This window comes from Indicator indicator, chromosome 31 (genome assembly GCF_027791375.1).
Source record: "Indicator indicator isolate 239-I01 chromosome 31, UM_Iind_1.1, whole genome shotgun sequence".
NCBI lineage: Eukaryota > Metazoa > Chordata > Aves > Piciformes > Indicatoridae > Indicator > Indicator indicator.
In genome coordinates, this window is record NC_072040.1 from 4,318,448 (window position 1) to 4,339,564 (window position 21,117).

At 49.2% G+C, this 21,117-nt stretch overlaps 1 protein-coding gene across 1 annotated transcript in view; it reads left to right on the forward strand.

Annotated features, from left to right (window-relative positions):
- PREX2 (phosphatidylinositol-3,4,5-trisphosphate dependent Rac exchange factor 2) overlaps positions 1-21,117 on the forward strand; it is a 96,209-nt gene that overhangs the window by 40,778 nt on the left and 34,314 nt on the right. Inside the window, exons 11-23 of the mRNA XM_054394777.1 lie at positions 288-388; positions 3,594-3,697; positions 5,053-5,102; positions 5,647-5,722; positions 6,700-6,772; positions 7,872-8,014; positions 8,155-8,247; positions 9,889-10,037; positions 11,313-11,398; positions 13,807-13,943; positions 16,582-16,699; positions 17,505-17,689; positions 18,664-18,825. Coding sequence (XP_054250752.1) covers positions 288-388; positions 3,594-3,697; positions 5,053-5,102; positions 5,647-5,722; positions 6,700-6,772; positions 7,872-8,014; positions 8,155-8,247; positions 9,889-10,037; positions 11,313-11,398; positions 13,807-13,943; positions 16,582-16,699; positions 17,505-17,689; positions 18,664-18,825 — 1,477 coding nt within the window. The remainder of the gene's footprint in view (positions 1-287; positions 389-3,593; positions 3,698-5,052; positions 5,103-5,646; positions 5,723-6,699; positions 6,773-7,871; positions 8,015-8,154; positions 8,248-9,888; positions 10,038-11,312; positions 11,399-13,806; positions 13,944-16,581; positions 16,700-17,504; positions 17,690-18,663; positions 18,826-21,117) is intronic.

Sequence of the window (21,117 nt, forward strand, 5' to 3'; positions counted from 1 at the left end):
GAGAGCCCAGAAAACATGGAGAGCCTTCACCATGTGCAACGTAGGCTTCATGCAGGCCAAACCTCTGAGCAGAAAACAAAATAAAAAAACACTCAAGGGAAGCCAGAAGTATTTGTGTTGAAATAGTGGAGCTGAAATGAGTGGGCTTTAAAGGTGGGGTGATGGTCTGAGGAGCATTAGGGCTTCAGAACCCGTTCCTAGGTTAGAGAGAAACACAAGGAACTGAGAGGGGAATGTAGCAGCCCTGCTGGTCTGAAGCCTGGGGCTTGTGTCTGCCTTTCTTCCAGTGAATTTGTGTCCTGGTTGCTGGAAATCGGAGAGATCCACAAGTCTGAAGAAGGAGTTCATCTTGGCCAGGCTTTGCTGGAGAATGGCATCATCCATCATGGTAAATGTAATGAGTTCTGACTCACTTGTTTGCAAGGTAATAGCTGTAATTGGAGCTGACTTGATTGAGTTTGGGGAAGAGATGGACTTGCTAATGCAGGCTGGCTCAGGGGATCTGCAGCACCTCCTTGCAGGGACCTGGTGGGGCCATGGCCCTTGTCTGGGAGAGGCTCCACTGATTCAGTCAGCTTGCAGCTGTGCTTTGGGCATCACAGCAGTGCCAACAGGGACCTGCAGAGCCATTCTCTCGTAAGCACAGTCAGTTCTGGAGGCAGAGAAGGGGGAGCTGCTTGGAAGGCTTTAAGGCCAGGTTGTGCAGGGATTCACCTTCAGAATGAGTCCCACAAAGGTGCCTGCTCAGCTCTTAGGTACTGCAGGTGGAGCTGGTGGAATCCAACCTAAACCTAACAGTTTAATCTTAGGAATTCTAAGGCCTTCTTTACCCTGCATTGTATCCTTTCTAAATTTCCTATCTTGATGCTGAAACTTTCAACTGCCTGCTTGTAGCTCATCCTGGAGAGAGGCATCCCTGAAATGCTTCAGGGTTTGAGCCCATGAGAAGGTTGGAGGTAAGCTGCCTTGGCAACATTTTCTCCTCACCAGATCATCTCCTGGGCTTTATCCCTTTTAGAAGGCACAGTCCAACAGGACCAGATAAGCAAACTGGGGAGACTCCTGGTTTTGGCTTGCAACAGCTATAGCAAAACACAAGTGGTGAAACTGCTGCAGCATGGGTGCAGGCTGGCAGTCCAGCTGCAGTCACTGCCAGTGTGCATTTCAATGCTTCTGGGCTTCAGCCACTAAGGGATTTCATACTCTCCCAGGTTCTTTGCCACCATGTTTGCAATGTCCTTGCCTGGGAGGAAAGCAGGAGGCACAGAGTGCCACTGAGCTGTGTGCATTTCAGACCTGCACAGGGGAGGAGGAAGAGCATGAAGGTTGTTCACGTGGAGTTGTGCAGGCTTTGAGTAGCCAATACCAGTCTCCATGAATTGCCTCAGTGCCAGAAGCTCTTCTGTTTACTTCACACACTGCATTGTTTGCAGTGGAATCATTCTGTTGCCAAAGATTCTTCCCCTGATCCTGCAATTGATGTCCCAAATACAGCCCCAGAATTTCTCATCAGAGTTAAATGAATTTAGCGTAATTTCATGAGATAAAAGGGTGATTATGTTAGAGCACAGAAATGTGAGATGTGCTCCTTGGAATCCTGCATCCAGCTGTGGCTCAGTGCAAACAGAATCCTTAAAGTAAAGCTGAATGAACCATCTGTTCTCCCAGAGGGAGCAGGGGAGAGGGAAGCTGTGGCTGTTATGCTGCAGATGTTGCAGAGGGCTTTGTCTCACTCTGCTCACTCCCTGGCCTGGCTGTTACTCTGTGCAAATCCACCTGTTGCCATTCCCTGGTGTCTGAATCATAGAATCATGGAATTGTTTGGGTTGGAAAAGACCTCTAAGATCATCAACCCAACACCACCATGGCCATTAAACCACATCCCCAAGTGTCATGGCCCCACTGTTCCTGCACACCTCCAGGGATGGTGACTCTACCACCTCCCTGGGCAACCTGTCCCTCACTGGAAAGAATTTCTTCCTATCTCCAGTCTCAATCTCTGCCAGCTCCAAGCTGTTGCTCCTTGTCCTGTCACCATAAGCCCTTGTCAAAAGTTCCTCCCCTCTTTCTTGTAGGCCCCTTCAGGCACTGGAAGGATGCCATAAGTCCAGTTTTTTCTCTGCAACAGAAGGAAATTTTAATTACAGAATTGGAAGATAGCATTTTCCTTAGTTAAATGGTCCCAACACAGGCAAATGAAGCCAGATCCTTGTTGTGGGCACTCTGTGTAAAAATGTAGTAGTCTGTGTCTGGTGTTTTGAGAAGCAATGATATGTGAAAGAGCTCGGGGGCTGTCCTGGATACTCACCTTAGCATGAGCCAGCAGTGCAAGGCAATGGGAACAGTGGCCTAGGCTTTGCTGTTTGTGGACAGATCTGTGCAGAGAAGTTATCTTGCTCCTGCACATGGCACTGCTGAAGCCACTTTGTCAGGGTTTATGTCCACTGTCAGGTGATGTGTGGGGAGACTGCAGGGCTTGAGGGGGCATGAGAAGCAGTGCAGGCAGCAGCACTTCTCTGTGCTGAGTGTCTGATGCCTGAGTGCATCCTGTGAGGAGGATAAGGTGTGATGGTTTCATCACTTGGAGGGGGGAGGCATGCACAGAACTGCCTGAAGCAGGACAGGCTGTCAGGCCTCTGTGATTAATGAAGACATTACTGCAGCCTCCTCCTTCCTCAGCTGATGCCATGCAAATTGAGTTTCAGAATTGAAGCTTACATCTGCAAGCAGAGCAGTAATTAATACAAGACAGTTATCCTAGGGAGGAGCTAGTGCTGGCCTCAGCCACCAGATGAATCAGCTGTTTCCAGCAGGAGATGCTGTAGGGCCATTCCCAGGAGAAGTTTGGGATTACAAGACAGGACAGAACACTTCAAGGTAGGGTCATGAGATGGTTTTGGTTAGAAGAGACCTTTCAGATCATCCAGTCCAACCATTCCCCCAGCACTGCCAGGTCACGCTGAACCATGTCCCTCAGCACCACATCTACACATTGTGAGGTTTGCTGCTGGAATCCTGTGGAATTCTGGGAATCCACCCATTCAGATCCTTTTTCATGAGTTATGGGGAAATAGATTAACAGCACCTCCACAGTGTCTTGTCCTGGAGACCTTCAGTTGGCTTTGAGCAGAGGAAGACATTCCCTCTGCCCTTCCTCCCCAGAGCAGGGGTGGTCAGATGTGTTGTGGAGGGTTGGTATCTTTACTGACTCCTCTGAGGCTGGCCTCAGTGAGAACCAGAAGAGAGGATGATGTGGAGCACTAATGTGACCAGCTGCAGAGAAGTTCTGTTAGGTTAAGGAGCTTTGCAGCAGATAGAAAGACTTGAGTGCCTCACTCTGCAGGCTGTTCTCTGCCTGCCTGTCCTTCTTCCTCTTTGTCCCCATGGCCTGAACTTGTTTGGTTTCTTCTGGACTCTCTGAACGTAGCGAGAAATCTTCTCAGCAGTGACATGAAAGAGCTCAGAGCTGATGAGCTAAGTGGCCTCCCTGCCTGCCCTGTGATGGGCTGTGATTAGAAGGGGTGGTGCTGGCCCTCTTTCTGGTGGAGCTGTGCCCCAGCAGTGCCTGATGTGGTGGGTGTCTGTGGCTCCAGTTACAGATAAGCACCAGTTCAAGCCTGAGCAGATGCTGTACAGGTTCCGATACGACGACGGCACCTACTACCCCCGCAGCGAGATGCAGGACGTCATCTCCAAGGTAGGCACACAGCAGAAGTGGAGGTGCTGTGTGAAAAACAGTGTCCAGTGCTGGGCTGGGATGGGCAGCATCCCCTCACACCTGCTTGGCTCTGCAGTGATGTGAACCAAGAGGAGTTTTCTGTTTGAAAGGGAAGGGTTTGGACTCGTCACACACTTTAAATGCCAAAGTTTGGCAATTTTCTGCCATCTAACGGCTTCAGGGCAGGGTGCAGTGCCTGTGTGTCGTCTTGCTGGGTGATTCTGAAGCTGATGTTTCAGTGCATTGTATTTTTGAATCCCTTTTAGTAGATCTGAAACCCTAGATCCTAGAATCATGGAATTGTTAGGCTTGGAAGGGATCTCAAGGCTCATCCAGTTCCAACCTCCCTGCCATGGGCAGGGAACCGTCACACTAGAGCAGGTTGCTCACAGCCACATCCAGCCTGGCTGCAAAAGCCTCCAGGGATGAGGCTTCTCAAATCTGTCTTTCATGAGTGCCTTAAGCAGGCAGTAGAGCTGCAGCCACATAGAAGTTTGAACACAAAGTGTGCTGCTCAGCTGTGCTGCTGAACATCACACCACGATTGGGGAAAAAAAAAAATTAATCCTCAGAGTTTTGAGGAGGAAATGGCAGTATTTAGATATGACATTGCAGTGCCACTCACCTTGCTGCTGGCATTTAGTGTAAGGGCTCAGCAGAAGAATCTCCAGCACTGAACTGCCAGGCAGAGCAGAGGAGGATGAAATCTCATTTGACACAGCTGTTAGTTACTCTCTGTGGCTCTTGTTGCAGGTTAATTGTTCTCTGGTAGTCTGCTAAGGAATGCTAATGGGATTGATTTGATTTGAAATACAGTTTTCTGATGGTGGCTTCTTAAGCTTCTCTGAGAGTTTTGTTGTTTTTAACTGAAAATATTTCCAGTCTTTGAATTTTATTTATTAATTTGAAGTTTATTTGTTGGTTATTGTTTGCATAAGTAACTGAAGTGCTGATGCAGATAATCCAATGCAGTGGTTTTCACTTTGCGTGTGGAACAGCAGCCAGTGGTTGGGAGAACCTTGACAGACAGGAGCCTTGCTTTGCCACTCAGCTGTTTTGCACTTCCCAAGTGCTATCCCTTTGGGATGTTTTAATACTGCCTTAAAGCTAATCCTTTTTTTTGCATGTGTCTGTGATTAGATTGGGAAAGTTTTCTCTCTCCTAAGCTGTTGGTCAGTGTTGTTATCTGGAAATGGGATGTTTTGGCACGTGAGAATGGATAGAAACCTGAGCAGGCTGTTTCTGCTGTCTGATTTAAGTGCATTTAGGACTTAGAGGCTTCCTTGCTGCATGCCTGCTGTGAAGCACACTAACCTCATCTTCCTCTCTCGCAGGGGGTGCGGCTGTACTGCCGCCTTCACAGCCTCTTTACCCCAGTCATCAGGTGAGTCCAGCTGGGACAGCCTCAGGGAAGCGTCTGGGAGAGGGCTCTAATCTGCGGATACTGTGTTTGGGTGCAGGACCCTAACCCAGCCTTTCAGGACTGGTCTCTCAGGAGCAGTCAAACAAGACTGAAGGGCAATCAGACAAGAACCATCACTGAATCGTTGAAGGACTGCAGGCTCTGCTCAGCCTGACCTTCTTTGCAGACTTTCAGAGCCTCTTGGCTCCTGCTGGGCATGCTGGTGTGGATCTTGATACCCTTCTTTGGCACTGTTGCCTCATTTGGAGAGTCCCAGCTGTAGCAAACCAGCTGCCTTTGTACCCCAGTGCTACTCTCACCCAAGTGAGGTCTGGGCAGCCTCCTCCTTGCTGCCTCCATGGAAAGATTTCATTTGCCTTTTCCTTCCAGAGGCAGCTTCTGAGGTGTTAAAAACCACTCTATCCATGCTTGCACTAACTTACCAAATACAAGTTTTTGTTCTTTTAGGCTCTGCTGACTTTTGTTTATTTGTTTGTTTTTTTTTTTAATCATTCTGTTTGAGCAGGGATAAGGATTACCACCTGAGAACCTACAAGTCGGTGGTCATGGCTAACAAACTCATTGACTGGCTGATTGCCCAGGTGAGGAGACACCTTTAGGTTGCTGTGCACTCTGCATTTCAGCTCTGCTTTGAGAGGTGGTGATGTGCTGAACAGAATGAGATGCAGGCACTTTGTGTGAGGGTTACTAGAGCAGCCTGTGCAAGTTGTAATCCTCTTAAAGTAAAGAAGGAGCAGAAATCAGCTGTCGGCAGCCCTGCTGCTCAGCCCCTTGGTGCTTATCTGCCTTATTTGCCATTGAACTTCAAATGCTCTAATGAGACTCAGCTTTGTGATCCAGCATTGTTCATGGCTTAACAGGAAATGGAGAGGCTCTGAGAATCTCTGCAGCAGCAAATTACTGTTGCTGGTTCTGCCTTGTTCTAAGTGACCTCAGAACAAGCACAGCCTGGCCTGGCCACTCATGCAGCATGCACCAGGCTCAGAACAGTTAAACACCTTGACACTGTTGGCTTCTAGTATGCAGAATGCAATGTTGCTAAAATATTGATGTATTTATTTGTAACTAGACAGAGGTGTATCACAGAAAGGTCTTTTTCCAACCCAAACTCTTCAATAATCCTGTGATAAACATGGAAGTCCCCTTCTTATGTAGTTGATAGGACAAGAGGAAACAGCCTCAAGTGGCACCAGAGGAGGTTTTGAGGAACAATTTCTTCCCCAAAAGGGTTGTAAAGGTCTGACCCAGGCTGCCCAGAGCAGGGGTACAGTCCCCCTGCCTGGAGGGGTTTCAAAGCCATGGAGATGTGGTGCTGAGGGAGGTGGGTTAGTGGTGCCCTGGCAGTGCTGGGTAAGGGTTGGACTTGATCGCCTTAGAAGTCTCTTCCAGCGAAAACCATTCTCTAGTTCTCTATGTAGCTATAGAGGGATAGAAAAGTGGCCTTGGTAAATGCAATCTACATCTATTGCCAGCCCTGAGAGGTTGCACCATTGTGCACAGAATTCATTTTGCTGCTCTGCAGAAGACATTAACCAAATCTGCTCTTTTTTTTCCCCAGGGGGATTGCCGGACGAGGGAGGAAGCAATGATATTTGGGGTGGCTCTCTGTGATAATGGCTTCATGCACCATGGTGAGTAAGTCCATTCTGCTGCTTAATGCTCTCTGCATGGCTGGGAGGGAATGTGGGAGCTGGCAAAGCTATCACAGAAAGGACTCTCAGGGAGTTGTTTCCTTGTGCTGCTGAGGAGGCCCAGGATAGAGTCTTCAAGAAGGTAAAAAAAAAACCCCAACAACCTAGTTGTATTCTCTGCAAATTGGTTTCGGTCAGCTTTGTGGCGTGTCCTGGGGAGCTGATCCTCAAAAGCATTGGAGGGGAGCAGCTTCATTGGCCACTTGGGAGAAATGAGGCAGGTAAAGCAGGTCTGCAGAGGTGAGAGGATAAAACCTGAGGAAATCTGTAGGACAGAAAGGAGGTTTTGGGGTGGTGAAGAGAGGCTGAAGGAACATGGCTTTCAAAAAGTGAGTGATGAGAAAAGCAGGAAGTGGAATGGAGGAAAAGGAGAAAATCCTCCTGACAGCAGCAGAGAAAGAAGAAGGGAGAGCAGAGATGTGTGCAGTGCCAGAAAGGAGGTGAACAAGGGCACGTCCAACCCCTTCAGAGGGCAGATTTCAGGGGAAGGATGGAAGCAGCAGGTCCTTGCCTGCAATGGAAGAGGGAGAAATGATTTCCTCATCAGCTTCTGTAGAGAAGGAGGGAGAACTGTTCCTCTCTGGCACTGTTCATTCTTTTGCCTTGGACTTGCAAACGTGCAAACTGCATCCCTTTGCTGTCTAGTTGCTTTCACATTCTCACCAAGCCCATTCCTACTGGTGACCCTGGCATGCCTCACCACCTGGAGAGGTGCATGGCTTGCTGGGGAGAATTTCCAGCAGCTCAGAGTCCAGCAGAACATTTCAAAACCAGGTTATTAAGCCCTTTTTAGGAGAAACCCTCCTGTTTGGCATCCTCACTAGAGACCTTTTCAGGCTCAGCTTGGTGGAATCCAGATGTTGTAGCTGAAAGTGAGCTCAGTGATACCTGCCTGTGATGGAGCCAACTAAAAAGGGTTGTTTATGGTGAGAAGCAGGACTGACAGGCTGAAGCTGCTGTGTGTGCAGTGGTTTGTGGCTCCCAGAAGACAGAATATTGAGAAGAAAAAGGCTAAATCTGAGTGGTTTGTGTCACACAGTGCTGGAGAAAAGTGAATTTAAGGATGAGCCTCTGCTGTTCCGCTTCTATGCGGATGAGGAGATGGAAGGGTCCAACATGAAGCACAGGCTGATGAAACATGATCTGAAGGTGGTGGAGAATGTCATAGCCAAGTCCTTACTGGTAAGTGAAGCAGTGGTGGGTGTGTGCTTTGGGTAGGAAAGATGGGTTGAGCACCAGTGCATGAGCACTGAGAGTTGCTAGCTGATGGGGCAATGCTGTACTCTTCTCTGAGCAGTGTCTACAACCATTTTCTCTTTCAGATTAAGTCTAATGAAGGCACCTATGGGTTTGGTTTGGAAGATAAAAATAAAGTGCCAATTATTAAAGTGGTGGAGAAAGGATCCAGTGCTGAGGTATCACTTACTGTAATTCCCTTCCCTCACTTGGTTGCAGATGTATGTGTTGTGCATCAGGGAAATCTGGAGCAGAAGAAGGTCACAAGGACAAAGCAGGCTGAGGGACCTGGAGGTGTTCAGCCTGGAGAAGAGAAGATCCCAGGGGGACCTTAGAGCTGCCTTCCAATAGCTGAAAGGATCCCGCAGGAAGGCTGCAGAGGGACTTTGTATGAGGCAGGACAAGGGGGAATGGTTTGAAGCTAAGGAAGAGCAGGATTTGACTGGTGCTGAGGAAGAAGTTCTTCAGCATGAAGGACAGGTTGCCCAGGGATGCTGTGGATGCCTTCTCCCTGGGGGTGTTCAAGGCTAGGCTGGATGAGACCTTGAGCAGCTGAGTCTGGTTGAGAGGTGTCCCTGCCCATGGTGGGGAGGTTGGAGGAGATGATCTCTGAGGTCCCTTCCAACCCGAGCTGTTGATTCTACGAAGCTGTGGTTATGATTCTCCCCCTCCCTGCCCATCTCTACCCCTCCCCACTCCCCTTTTTGGTTGGTTGGTTGGTTATGTGTTTAAAATATTACCTTGATAGTCATTTTCTGCTGGGGGAAATGGTTGCCTTGAGTGTTGATATCAAAGTTATCACTTCATTTTTACACCTTGTATAATCCTCCATGGCATTAATCATGAGGGGAATAAACAGGTTTGGTAGGATATGAAGTGAGTATAAAACCAGCCTGTGAGCTGCACTTAGTGTATTTCATAATAAAAGGTGTCTCAGGCTTTGGGTAAAGTCTGGAATTCGAGAACCTGAAGGAATAAATCCCAACCTCTCTGTTTGTTAGCACTGCTTTAGGTGCTCTCTGGGTGCATTCCTATTCTGCTGAGCTGCATGGGAGTCTCTGAACCTGTAAAGATAAACAAAAGTCTCTTCCACGAGAGACAAAAAATCCCACCTGGATTTAAAGCCTTGCAAAATCTCACGGTGGATTAGAAATTTAAGATAAAAGTACACAAATCAATAAAATAACACAGGCAGAGCTATATCCAGGCTGATTTCTAGCAGGTGGGTTCTGCCATGGTCTCAGCTCTGCCATAGTCTTAGAGCTTGTATCTAAGCTAAGGCTTACCCTGTGCCCTGAGCCCATGTCCTCCTGCTACCTGTCCCTCTGCTTGTGTTTCCTTTCTTGTTAGCTGAAAACCTGCCTGCAGTTTGGCTCCAGGGCCTTGGACTGTTTAAGGATATTGTTTGGGGTTGGGATGGAATAGTTATCCACTTATTAAAGCATTCATCAGGTCTCCCTTTAGGGGAAGAAGCTTTGGTTCCTTTGGGGAAGGATGGGTGTGAATTGGGTAATGTCTTCAGAAGAACCCAGAGAGGCTCAGTGAAAGCTGTTGGGTTAATTGTTACAAACATGAAGTGATTTCTAATACTGTCACAAGACCTTGATTAGAAGCAGCCCTTGTGTTTAGGGCCCTTCAGGAGGAGGCTTTACTGTCCACATAACCAGTTCTGGAGGCATTTTGGGGTGTAAGTCTCTGTGGTAGCCTGCAAGGGAAGCATCAAGAGCTCAGAGGAGGTTGCCTGCCCCTGCCCCTGCAGGGAGCGCTGGTGTCAGTGGCTGTAGGAGGCAAACATCCCCAGGGCTGGTGCTGTTTTGCAGATGGCAGGCTTGGAGGCTGGGAAGAAGATCTTTGCCATCAACGGTGACCTGGTGTTCCTGCGTCCCTTCGGGGAGGTGGATTGCTTCCTGAGAGCCCTGCTGAGCAGCAGGCAGCCGCTGCGCGTCCTCGTCAGCACCAAGCCGCGAGAGTAAGTCCGCAGCAGCGCCTCCGGCAAGCCACGGCCGAGCTGCACCCTGCAGGAGCAGGGCAGCTTCACCCAGCGCTGCTGCCGGCTCCTTTCACCTGCAGGGTCTCAGCTGGCTTGGTGAAGCCAAGCAGCTTGACCTGCTTTGGTTTAGCTTCGTGGCATTTGTCAGTCAGCAAAAGCAAACCCCAAGTGCTTCAGACCATCAGCTCTGCCACTTCCAGCACCTGCAGGAGCTGCAAGCAGGAGTGGAGCTCCCCTGACTGCCTGGCCACTTCTGTTCACTTCTCCCTCACTGTGTTTATTAAACAAGTCCCTCTGGGGTTGAGCTGCTGGTTGGGCAGAAGCTGGGTGCTGTGCTCTGATGGGACCTTCACTGTGTACTGGGTGTGTAGACAGCAGGAGCCAGTGAAGAGCTCCCAGCTGTGTCTGACAGAGGCAGCTCTGGGCACAGATGGGAGCATTCCCTCTGGAGTGCAATTTTTGTTACCTAAAAGAAAATACCAAGTGAGGCTTAATGACTTCAGTGAGTATGTGAATGAACATAGGGCTGTCAACAAAGTGCAGTTGGTACTGGGTTAGAGATGCCAAAGCATGAAGAGAGTAAGAAACAGGGGCCAGGAGTAATTTTGATCCAGTTTGCAGGTAAGGAGGAGCTGTCCTCTGGTAGCAAACAGGATGCAGAGAGTCTTGGAAATGGTTCTGATTCAGTGATGGAATGGAGATGTGTTCCTCCTGTTAATAACTGAAGGTGTTCTAAGAAATGCAGTGGTACCCAAGAGAGGAAGAGAGCAAAGAAATATGACCCAAAGATGATCATCTGGGCTGATACTCAAAAAATCAGCCAAACAAAACCAGCAGCAAAATCCCCCCAGGCAGGAGCTGACAGTCCTGCAGCAAGCACAGAAGATGTCTCTTAGCTCATCTGCCATGATCCATGGTTCCCAGACTGTGTCCTCCTGGCTGAGGCACTTCCAGCCTTTCCACAGCTGGCAGTGTGGCTGTGCCAGAGAGCTCACCCCAGTCCCACTTTGGTCCCACTCAGCACGTGGGATTTCCCTGCCTCTTGCCTTCCTCTCGTTTTGGTGCCTGAGTTTGCTCCTGTGTCAGCTGTCAGTGATGCAGTGCAGGAACAGGAATGCTGCTGCACCTCAAGCTGTGAACTGACTGAAGCTGTGGAGTCTGACACCCTTCTGACTGACTTATTGCTGTCCACTTCTGTCTTGAATAACAAAATGCTGCCTTTTGCTGTGCTGATGGAATCTTTGCTTGCATCAGGACAGTGAAGATTCCCGACTCTGCAGATGGGCTCGGATTCCAGATCCGGGGCTTTGGCCCATCCGTTGTTCATGCTGTTGGGAGAGGTAAGCCAGGAGAGCTGGGGGGAGTGGGGAATGTTTACCATCTAAGTCATGTGAGATGAATCAAAATTAGATGCAGTGATTCAGCTTAGGTCCCCCAAGGTAACAAAGAACAGTAAATAAAACCATTCTGTGGGACTTTGTAAGCTTGGGATAGATTTCCCTGGGGTTTTACATTGTATTTATATGAATGTAGGAAAGGGAAGTTAAGCTGTGTGCTGCTTCCAGACTCAGGGACAGCTGATGGATCCAATGGTCTTCTGCAGTGCTGGGTGCTGGGAGCCAGTTAGTTTGAGTATTGGCTTGGAAGGGAGCCCCATGGGTCTGCAGTGCTCTGGAAGCAGTTCACACCAAACACACTTGCCACAACTCAGTGGTGCTGCTGAACTGCCCTTAGTGATTGCAGATGTTCCCACAGTTGCTTTGGCCAGTTGGTGATGTGGCTGACAAATGCTGCCATCCTCAACTCAGTATCTGCTTAGCAGGGTCTGCTGTGACAGGACAAGGGGTGATGATTTAAACTAAAAGAGGTTTAGACTGGAGAGAAGGGAGACATTTTGTACCATAGTGGTGGTGAGACCCTGCTCCCAGTTTCCTGGAGAGGTGGGAGCTGTTCCATTGCAGGTCAGGTTGGTTGGGACTCTGAGCAAGCTGCTCCAGTTGCAAATGTCCCTCCTGGCTGCAGGGGACTTGGACTGGGCACCCTTGGAAGGTCCCTTCCCACCCAAACCAGTCTATGATTCTTGACTGGTGCACTGGCAATAAGCAAAGCTGAAATGCTCTTTGATGTTGTTGCCAGGGCAGAGCCAACCAGGACAGTGGTTACAGCTGCTGTGGGGCTACTGGGTGCCTCTTCCTCCCTCCTCCCTTTGAGGAATTTCAAGTGCCCTGATGTGAAGCAGACAGATTTGAGCAGAGCTTAATGACTTTTTTTTTTCCTAGGCTGTGGGGCCAGAAATGAGATTTCCAAGGGAAAGTCTGTCCTGAAGAGCAGGCAGTTGGGCTGGTGTGATAATTATTTCTGCACCTGGATCTCGGCTCTGCTGCCTTTCTTTACTCATTAAGCACACACTTTATCCAGTTAGCCTCAGCACTATGGAGCTGCTTGCTTGTGGTGGTTGCTAAACCTGGCAGATCTGAAGCATATGCTTAAATACTTTGCTGAATTGGGAGCTTGGGTATTTGAGGAGCTGGGCTTTATGAGGCTTAATAAGGCCTCTTTACATGTCTATTTTTAAATCCTTTTTGTTTGGGGGGGTGGAATTGCCATGGCTGATGTCATTTCCACAGACTGGTTTTGATATTAGATTTAAAATGCAGCTGTCATCTAACCTGACAGTACCCAAAAAGAGGAGAATCCAGGTGTGTTCTTTACTTATTTAGTGGATAGAAGATTTTCCCATGGTGGCTATTCCACTGTGAAAATAAATCACAGAGCCATATATTTTATGTTGCTCAAAGAGTGTTTGGGGTTTTGTTTCCCTCCCCACAGTAATTAAATTTGAGATCTCCTTCATGATTAGCTGTGGGTATTTTGCTGAAAGATGTGAGGCACTGCACTAACTGCATTGGTGAAATGAATAAAATAAGAACAAGAACCCTGGAAATGTCTCTGGGTTTGGATATTTCACTTAGTATGTAACAAGGACCTCTAGTATGCTCTGATACTTCATGAGGAGTTGTCAGGAAGCTTTTATTCTGTAAGAGGCATCTGAGGTAGTCAAGAAGCTGATAAGCTTGGGGTGTATAAAAGAATTCAGAGTAGAAGTGATCTTAGGTGTAAGTAGTGAGCTTCAAGCTCTTTTTATCCTTTTTGTCCTTTTCTTCAAGACAATTTCTCCCCACTTTCTTGTTCCAAACCAACATTTGTTTGACAAAACATCCTTTAGAAAGCCAGGTGGGGGTTGGGCTCTTCTCGCCTGCAGCAAGTAACAGGACAAGAGGAAAGGACCCCAAGTTGTGCAGGGGAGGTTCAGGTTGCAGATTAGGAAAAATTTCTTCCCAGCAAGGGCTCTCAGGCACTGTCCCAGGCTGCCCAGGAAGGTGGTGGAATCTCCATCCCTGGAGGGGTTTAAAGGACCTGTGGCTGTGGTGCTGAGGGATGTGGTTTAGCAGCAGTGATGGGACTGTGAGCTCTAGGTGAGCTGTTGGACCTGATGATCTCAAAGCTCTCTTCCAACCTCAGCAGCTCGCTGGCTCTGTAAATGGTCTGGTCTGGTCTCCTTTTATGGATCATCTCCTGGGGAACTGCATTTCCTTGGAGTCCAGCTGCAGGAGCATCCTGTGGTCAGGGGGAGGCTGTAAGCGTCGGTGAGAGCAGATCCTGGTTGAATGGATGAGGCTTTTGGGTGTGAGCTGTAAAGGATGTGCAGGAAAAGAGATCTGTGAGCTGTGTGGGGTTTTGTTCACAGGAACAGTGGCAGCTGCAGCGGGTCTCCACCCTGGGCAGTGCATAATCAAAGTGAATGGCATCAACGTCAGCAAAGAGACCCATGCCAGCGTCATCGCCCACGTCACAGCCTGCAGGAAGTACCGGCGGCCCATGCAGGTACCCTGCCCTCCTGCCCTCCTGCCCTCCTGCCCTCCTGCCCTCCTGCCTTCCTGCCCTCCTGCCTTCCTGCCCTCCTGCCCTCCTGCCCTCCTGCCCTCCTGCCCTCCTGCCTCCTGCCCTCCTGCCCTCCTGCCTTCCTGCCCTCCTGCCTTCCTGCCCTCCTGCCCTCCTGCCCTCCTGCCCTCCTGCCATCCTGCCCTCCTGCCCTCCTGCCCTCCTGCCCTCCTGCCCTCCTGCCCTCCTGCCCTCCTGCCTTCCTGCCCTCCTGCCTTCCTGCCCTCCTGCCTTCCTGCCCTCCTGCCCTCCTGCCCTCCTGCCCTCCTGCCCTCCTGCCCTCCTGCCCTCCTGCCCTCCTGCCCTCCTGCCCTCCTGCCCTGGCAGATGTTCTCCTGAAGCCTTTGGAGTGTGTATCTCTGCCCATATCTCCCTTGTGCTCGGGAGGGCTGAGGGGCAGGAGTGGTGCATCCAGACGAGGGGAAGGCAGCTGAGCGGTGAAGGCTGCTGGGGGCCTTGCTGGTGTTCAGGGTTAGCTTTTGCTTTACAAGAAATCTCAGCTTGTAGCTGTTTGTTTGGGGTTTTCACATGGTGTTTTTAAAGAGTTCTTGCAGGTGTTTCTGCTTGAAAGCCTTGGGAGCTGTGCTCTTCTCAGGGTGCAGAGGGGTTTGTGCAGCTCACTGCCTGATGAGCAGCACAGAGTGCAATGCGCAAAGCTTCTTCCAGAGCCTGTAGCACTTCAGCACCTAGAGAGCAGAGTGCACCTGCAGCATCCACCACAGCCTCTGTCCTCCCGTTGCATTCCAGCCCTGGAGCAAACATACAGCCAAGGACTCAACATTGCCTGTTTGGTTTTATGTAAGCCTGCAGGCTTTGTTATCTTCTTCATGTGCAGTTTTTGTTATCTTCCTCACGTTAGTGCAGGAGAAAATCTCAGGCTTGCAAGACACAAACGTTAGGAAGCAACCCCAAAGCAGCTGCATTCTCTAGTGTAATTTTTCCAACTCCCTGCAAGTTTTCCATAAGCTGTGAGCCAGTATCATTAATTAACTCCTCAAGCTCTACCAGTGCATGTTAATTGAGAAGAAGAATGCAATTAGAATGAAGAGTGAACTCCATCTCCCATACCTACTGCACAGATATAAGAATGAGAAGTAAGAGTTAGCTGCAGCTGCGTCATGCAGACAGTCCCTGTGGAGAGGCTTGGCCAGATGTTGGTGTTTAGCACAGAGCTGAGGTGGTTCAGTTCCCTGTCAAGGTCAGGCTCACCTATTCCTTAAAGGAGGATGCACTCCAGTGAAGAGTGGGGGCTCAAATCAGAGAGAAATTGAATTCTCTATGGCAAATGTGTTGGAACAGGCTGCCCAGGAAGCTGGTGGTGGAGTCCCCGTCCCTGGGGGTGTTTCAGAGTTGTGTAGATGTGGTGCTTGAGGCTATGGCTTAGTGGTGGACTTGGCAGAGTAGGGTTAAGGGTTGGGCTTGATCCTGAAGGTCTCACAGAAATGATTCTGTGATGCTCTTTGCATAACTGTGGAGTTCCTGTGAGGATCAGGGACATCCAGGGAGGACCGGTTCGTGCTGGCTGGCAGGAGTGCCCTGATGAGCAGCACTGCTCTGTTTGCTAATCCACTTGTGTAGTGTGTGGGAGCACTGAGCTGGTTTCCCTACACAGAGTATTTCAGTCCTCCAGTAGCTGGTCATAATTCAGCAGCTCACAGATCCCTGGAATCCCCCAGGCTGACAAGCAGAACTTAATTTAGGCTGTAGTGCTCTGCAATGTGATGGCAGAGCTGCCTGGGCTGAAGTGAAGGCAGCATTCCCCCTGGAGTGCAGACAGCTCCCGTTTCATTTCCTGTTCAGGAATCTGGGGGTTCATTGTTTGGAAGGTGGCTGTGGGTTTCTCCTGGTTTGTGAGTAGAGTTCATTAGTTTGTCTTTTAATGATCCCAATATTGCAGCTCTCCTGGGGCTGGCAGCTGTGTAGTTGAGAGGAACTTTTCCGGGGTGTTCCACTTCTCAGGGAGAGGACTTTTCCTGCTTGCCTGATGTGTGAAGCTCGTTGCAGAGCCTCGCAGTGTGAACAACTCTGCTGGGCAATCTTTATGTTCCCTCTGCCTTGCCTGGAATAAAATTGGAAGCAGCTTTCACTGGGGATGGCAATTCCCTCATAGTGACACTAACCCTGGTGCGACAGCTTTGTGCTTCTGTGGTGCTCCTGGAGATCATGGGTCCAAACCATGCTGCATCACTGCTCCTGCTACCTTTGGAAACAGAGGCTTCCAGTTGCACCAGTTACTGCTTCCAAGAGGCCAGATGAAGTTCAAATCATGAAGGAATCCTTTGACATTGTGGAAATCCCATAACTTAGGGCTGCAAAGATGCTGAGGGGCCTGGAGCATCCCTGTGAGGAGCAAAGCCTTGGGGCTGTTGAGCCTGGGGAAGAGCAGCTCCAGAGGGGATCTGATCAATACTCAGCAAGAGCTAAAGGGTGGGGGACAAGAGGCTGGGACCAGACTCTTTCTAGTGCAGCTAATAACCACCAGGGAACTAAAGCAATATTCGGTGGTGGGGAGCAGTGCAAGAACCTGCTCTCAGTGCCTCTCCCAAAGCTGCTCCTAGCTGCCTTTGCTGTTGCCTTTCAGCAAGACTCAATCCAGTGGGTTTACAACAGCATTGAGAGTGCACAGGAAGATCTTCAGAAAACCTCCAACAAGCCCTCTGGAGATGATGGAGGAGATACCTTTGACTGCAAAGTGGAAGGTTTGTGCTGCCTGTTGTGGTTTTGTTGGTGCAGTAGCAGGAAAAACAGAGGCAGGGTTTTGTTTCCAGAGCATGAAGTGCATTTTACACAAGGATTTGCTTCTCTCTGTATTCCAGAGGTGTGCATCCAACATGCTGCTCTCTGGTTCTCTTGCCCTTCAGAGAAAAAAAAGCTTCCCTGTACACTTTAGGGCAAATCTGATCAATTTCCAGTCACGGGACACAGAATCCTAGGAATTACCTGAGTTATGTCACCACCGGTAGACACTGAAGGCTCAGAAAGCCACTGCTGCATGAGCCATGCCAAGTCACCTCTCCTTCAGGTGGTCTTCAGGCAGTTAATAATCTGCACTCCTGTGCATCCTGCTGATTACAGACAGGTCCCATGTGAGCTGCAGCTGTGTTCCCTGGGAACAAGCTGCTGCTCTGGTACACTTTCTGAGTGCTGACACTTCCCATGGTCACTTTCTTCTCGTTTGTTTAGTTCTCAGTTTTCCTTTTTTTGTTGCTTTTTGTCTCTGGATTATAAACGAAATTGAGCGAGTCCCTTCCACTGTCTGCAAAGGGAGGCTGCTGTGCCTTGCCCATGCCTCTGCAGCAATCCACTGCTTGAGCACCCATAACCCTGCTGGGGGTCTGGATTCCCAACCATTCAGCTGGGGGTTGGGATGAATGTTTCCACATGGAATGATCACAGCATTCCTCTTTCCAGACCTGAGTCCTGTTTAATTTGTTTAATGGCCAACCCTCCTCACCTGAGCTCTGATTATCCTGATTCTGTTTGCTGTGATTCTCTTCATTCTAGAGGTAATTGACAAGTTTAACACCATGGCAATAATTGATGGGAAGAAGGACCACGTGAGCCTGACTGTGGACAACGTGCACCTGGAGTATGGGGTGGTCTATGAGTATGACAGCACAGCTGGCATCAAGTGCCACGTGCTGGAGAAGATGATTGAACCAAAGGGGTTCTTCAGCTTGACTGCAAAGGTGTGAAGCCACTTTCCCGTCTAGTAACTCTCTGATTAATAGCAATGGAGCAACAGGACAGGCTGAGAGAGTTGGGGCTCTTGAGCCAGGAGAAGAGAAGTTCCAAGGAGACCTTAGAGCAGCCTTCCAGTACCTGAAGGGGCTACAGGAGAGCTGGGGAGGGACTTTTGACAAGGGACAATGGCTTTGAGCTGGGAGAGGGCAAATTTGGACTGGAGATGAGGAAGAAATTCTTTCCAGTGAGGGGGGCAGACACTGGAACAGGTTGCCCAGGGAGGTTGTGGATGCCTCCTCCCTGGAGCTGTTTAAAGGCCAGGTTGGATGAGACCTTGAGCAACCAAGTCTAGTTGAGAGGTGTCCCTGCCCATGGCAGTGGCATTGGAGTAGATGATCTCTAAGGTCCCTTCCAACCTGAGCCATTCTAGGATTCTATGCCGTTTTTCGTTCAGTCTTCTACCCTTTCTGGTGCTGTTTGCATCACAGCAAGATGTCAGTCTTAGGGCTGTACAGCTTCTTCTGGTCCCTAGTTCCTGTTTATTTCTGCAGAGCACTCAAGAGGCCAGCACTCCCTTCTCTTGTGTGCCTTCTCAGGCTGTTAGCATCACTTACCCTGCCAGAGCAGAGTTTTGCTACAAGCAATGAATTAATTCATCAGCTTTGCATAATAGCTGCTGCTGGAGTCAATGCAGCAGCCAAGGCGTTGCAGGGGAGCTGTGGTGGTTACATTGGTAGGAAATTAGCAGTGAATCCATTTTCAGTGCCATGAGAAGGCAAATAAAAGTACTTATTATGGGTATAAATCATGCAGAGGATAGATTTAAGGATGCCTCTTTGCTTCCCAAGTTGCATCAGCAGTGTCTGGAATGGTAGAAGGCAGCTGGCTGGCAGGCTCTTCAGCTCCGGTGATAAGGGCTGATGAGTGAGGGGTTGGCTTGGCCATCTCATCACCTACTGCTCCTGCTTTTATTGTCTAGATTCTGGAAGCCCTGGCAAAAAGTGATGAATGTTTTGTGCAGAGCTGCAGCAGCCTGAATTCCCTGAGTGAAGTGATCCCCACTGAGCTGCAGAGCAAGTTCAGTGTCATCAGCAGGGAGAAGATTGAGCACATCCACCGCAGGATCTCCAGCTACAAAAAGGTATGGCCAGCAGCTCCCCACCCTCCTGAGACCTGCCTCTGGGGAAAGCCAGGGGAGGTGGCACAGCCTGAACAGCTCTGCACAGTGGCTGTTGCGGTGGCAGAGCTGGCTGGCACCTCAGCTGCTCTGAGGTGTGAGTGCCTGCAGTGAGGAATGGCACCAATTGTTTTCAAACTGCTCTCTATTGTCCCCTTTTCAGCCCCTTCTGTGTGCAGTGCAGACACAATCCTGCATGTCTCCCACACTGGGCCTAGCATTCTTCCAAGTGCCTCAAGCCAATGCTCTGGGGAGCTTGCAGATGTTCACCAGCAGTGAAGCAACAACAGAATTGTTTTTTCCTTCTCATGCATCTTAGTTTTAACTAACAAATGGCTACCCTGTTATTCAGCTGCTCTGCTCTCCAGGTTGCAGGGGTTTGCTTTCTGGCCTGGCTGTTAATGGTCATAGCTCTGTAAAGGGTTAGGTTAACTTGGCTTAACAAAACATGATAGCATGGAAAAGAGGAGAAGGTGCTGGCTTCCATGCACTCGAGATGTGAATTAATGAGATGGGAATGAGGTCATGACTTGCAGTGAGACCTCTGCTTGCTCTCAGGGAGTGGGAATCAGCCAGTTGCCAGTTGGTTAATGCAGACTTACTTTCTCATCCTGGCTTCTTGGTTTCACTCCCATACAAACTAATTCTTAGGAGTTTGGAACTGGTTTGGAACCGGAGCCAAACTGGCTCCATAGAGCTGGCTCTGCCTTGTCTGATCCTGTAGGGGGTCTGAGCTGTGACATTCACAAACTGGTTTGTTCTGGGAGGTAATATGCAAGTAACTGAAAAGAGGAAGAGGTTCAATATAGAAGTTTCACACAGCTCTGAAAGTTGAGAAGGAACAGATCAACTTTTCTTGTTTTTCAAAGGGAAAGGAGGGAAGCCTGCAAGGACAACCTGCAGCTTCAGTAGGATGAAGGCCAAAAAGTGGTTTTCCAAAGGGTGCTGTCTGACAGGAGATGGAATAAACTGGGGAGCTGAGTGCTAGGAGACATCAAAAGGATTCTGGTGCTGCATTACCAAACATCCCTTCTGTCTTGTCTGCCTGGATTGGAAACCTCCATCGTTTCAAACAGATTCAACATCCAAATAGCTCATTTTGAACCCCAAATCCCTTACTTTTTAACATTAATAATATATTACCATGAATGACATCTAGTGATCTGTTGAGTTTGGGTAACACCTGGGTGGCTTACACCTCTCCTGCAGCTGAAACACTTGAGCACAGTGAGCCAAGGGAGTGAAGGAAGTTTGTGTTCTGCTGGATGTGAAGAGCCTCGGGGAGACTTTTGCAGCGCTTTGCTGTCTGGTAGCAGATCTTGCTGATACAGACTGCACTCCCAAGCTGATCTGCTGAAAAATCCCTGGTTTCACAGTTCCAGCTTTTACTGCCAATTAGCCAGGCAGTGGCTTTGGGCAGAGCTGTGTTGTTTTCTTGGCAAGGTGCAGGTAACCATAGCTACAGGAGGCTTTGCCGAGTGCCTGAGCCTGGCTTGGCTCCTGCTTTCGCTGCAAAACTTTCAATTCTATAAATAGGAAGCCTGTAGATTTCTGCAGTTGTGATTATTATTATCATCATCAGAACATTTTGCTCATAACAGCCCTCCAGCCCAGCACCATCAGTCCCAGATGTTCCTCAACACATATATGAAAAGAATTTTGGGCCTGACTTATGACCTGATTAAATCGCAGCCAGGCATTTGGTCTCTCTGGAGCAGGATGTGTGGGAGATTGAGATGTGAAATATGTCCTGCTTGCAGGAACATTGTCCTCACTGCCCCTCTTAACTATTTGTACATTCTTCAGCCTTTGGACAAGTCCATAATTGGATTTCTTGCAACCTTCCAGATCGGGTTCTGATGTAAAGATTTAATGTAACTACTCAGTCAAATGTTCATAAGGCTGGAGTCGTGTGACAGCCAAATAAACAGGACTCAAATCCCAGCACAGGAAAAGCTGTTTTGCCTCCAGAGGCATAACTTGGTTCAGCTGAAGTGTTTGTCACAGCCTGACTGATTGGATTCTTGCTGACATTTATTGGGGAAGGAACTCTGTGAGTGAGCTCTGAAAGTCCTCCTCTGAAAGCTCCTGTGCGTGAGCTGCGCTGCGTGGCTGAGGTGGGTCTGGGCAATGTTTTGACTGGAGAGACGCTGTGATTAAAATACCAGGGCCTTGGAACTGATTGCATCTCTTCCAGACAAAAATCTCCTCTAACAACAGTTTGGAAAGCTTGGCAAAAATCCTGCTTGTGAGTGA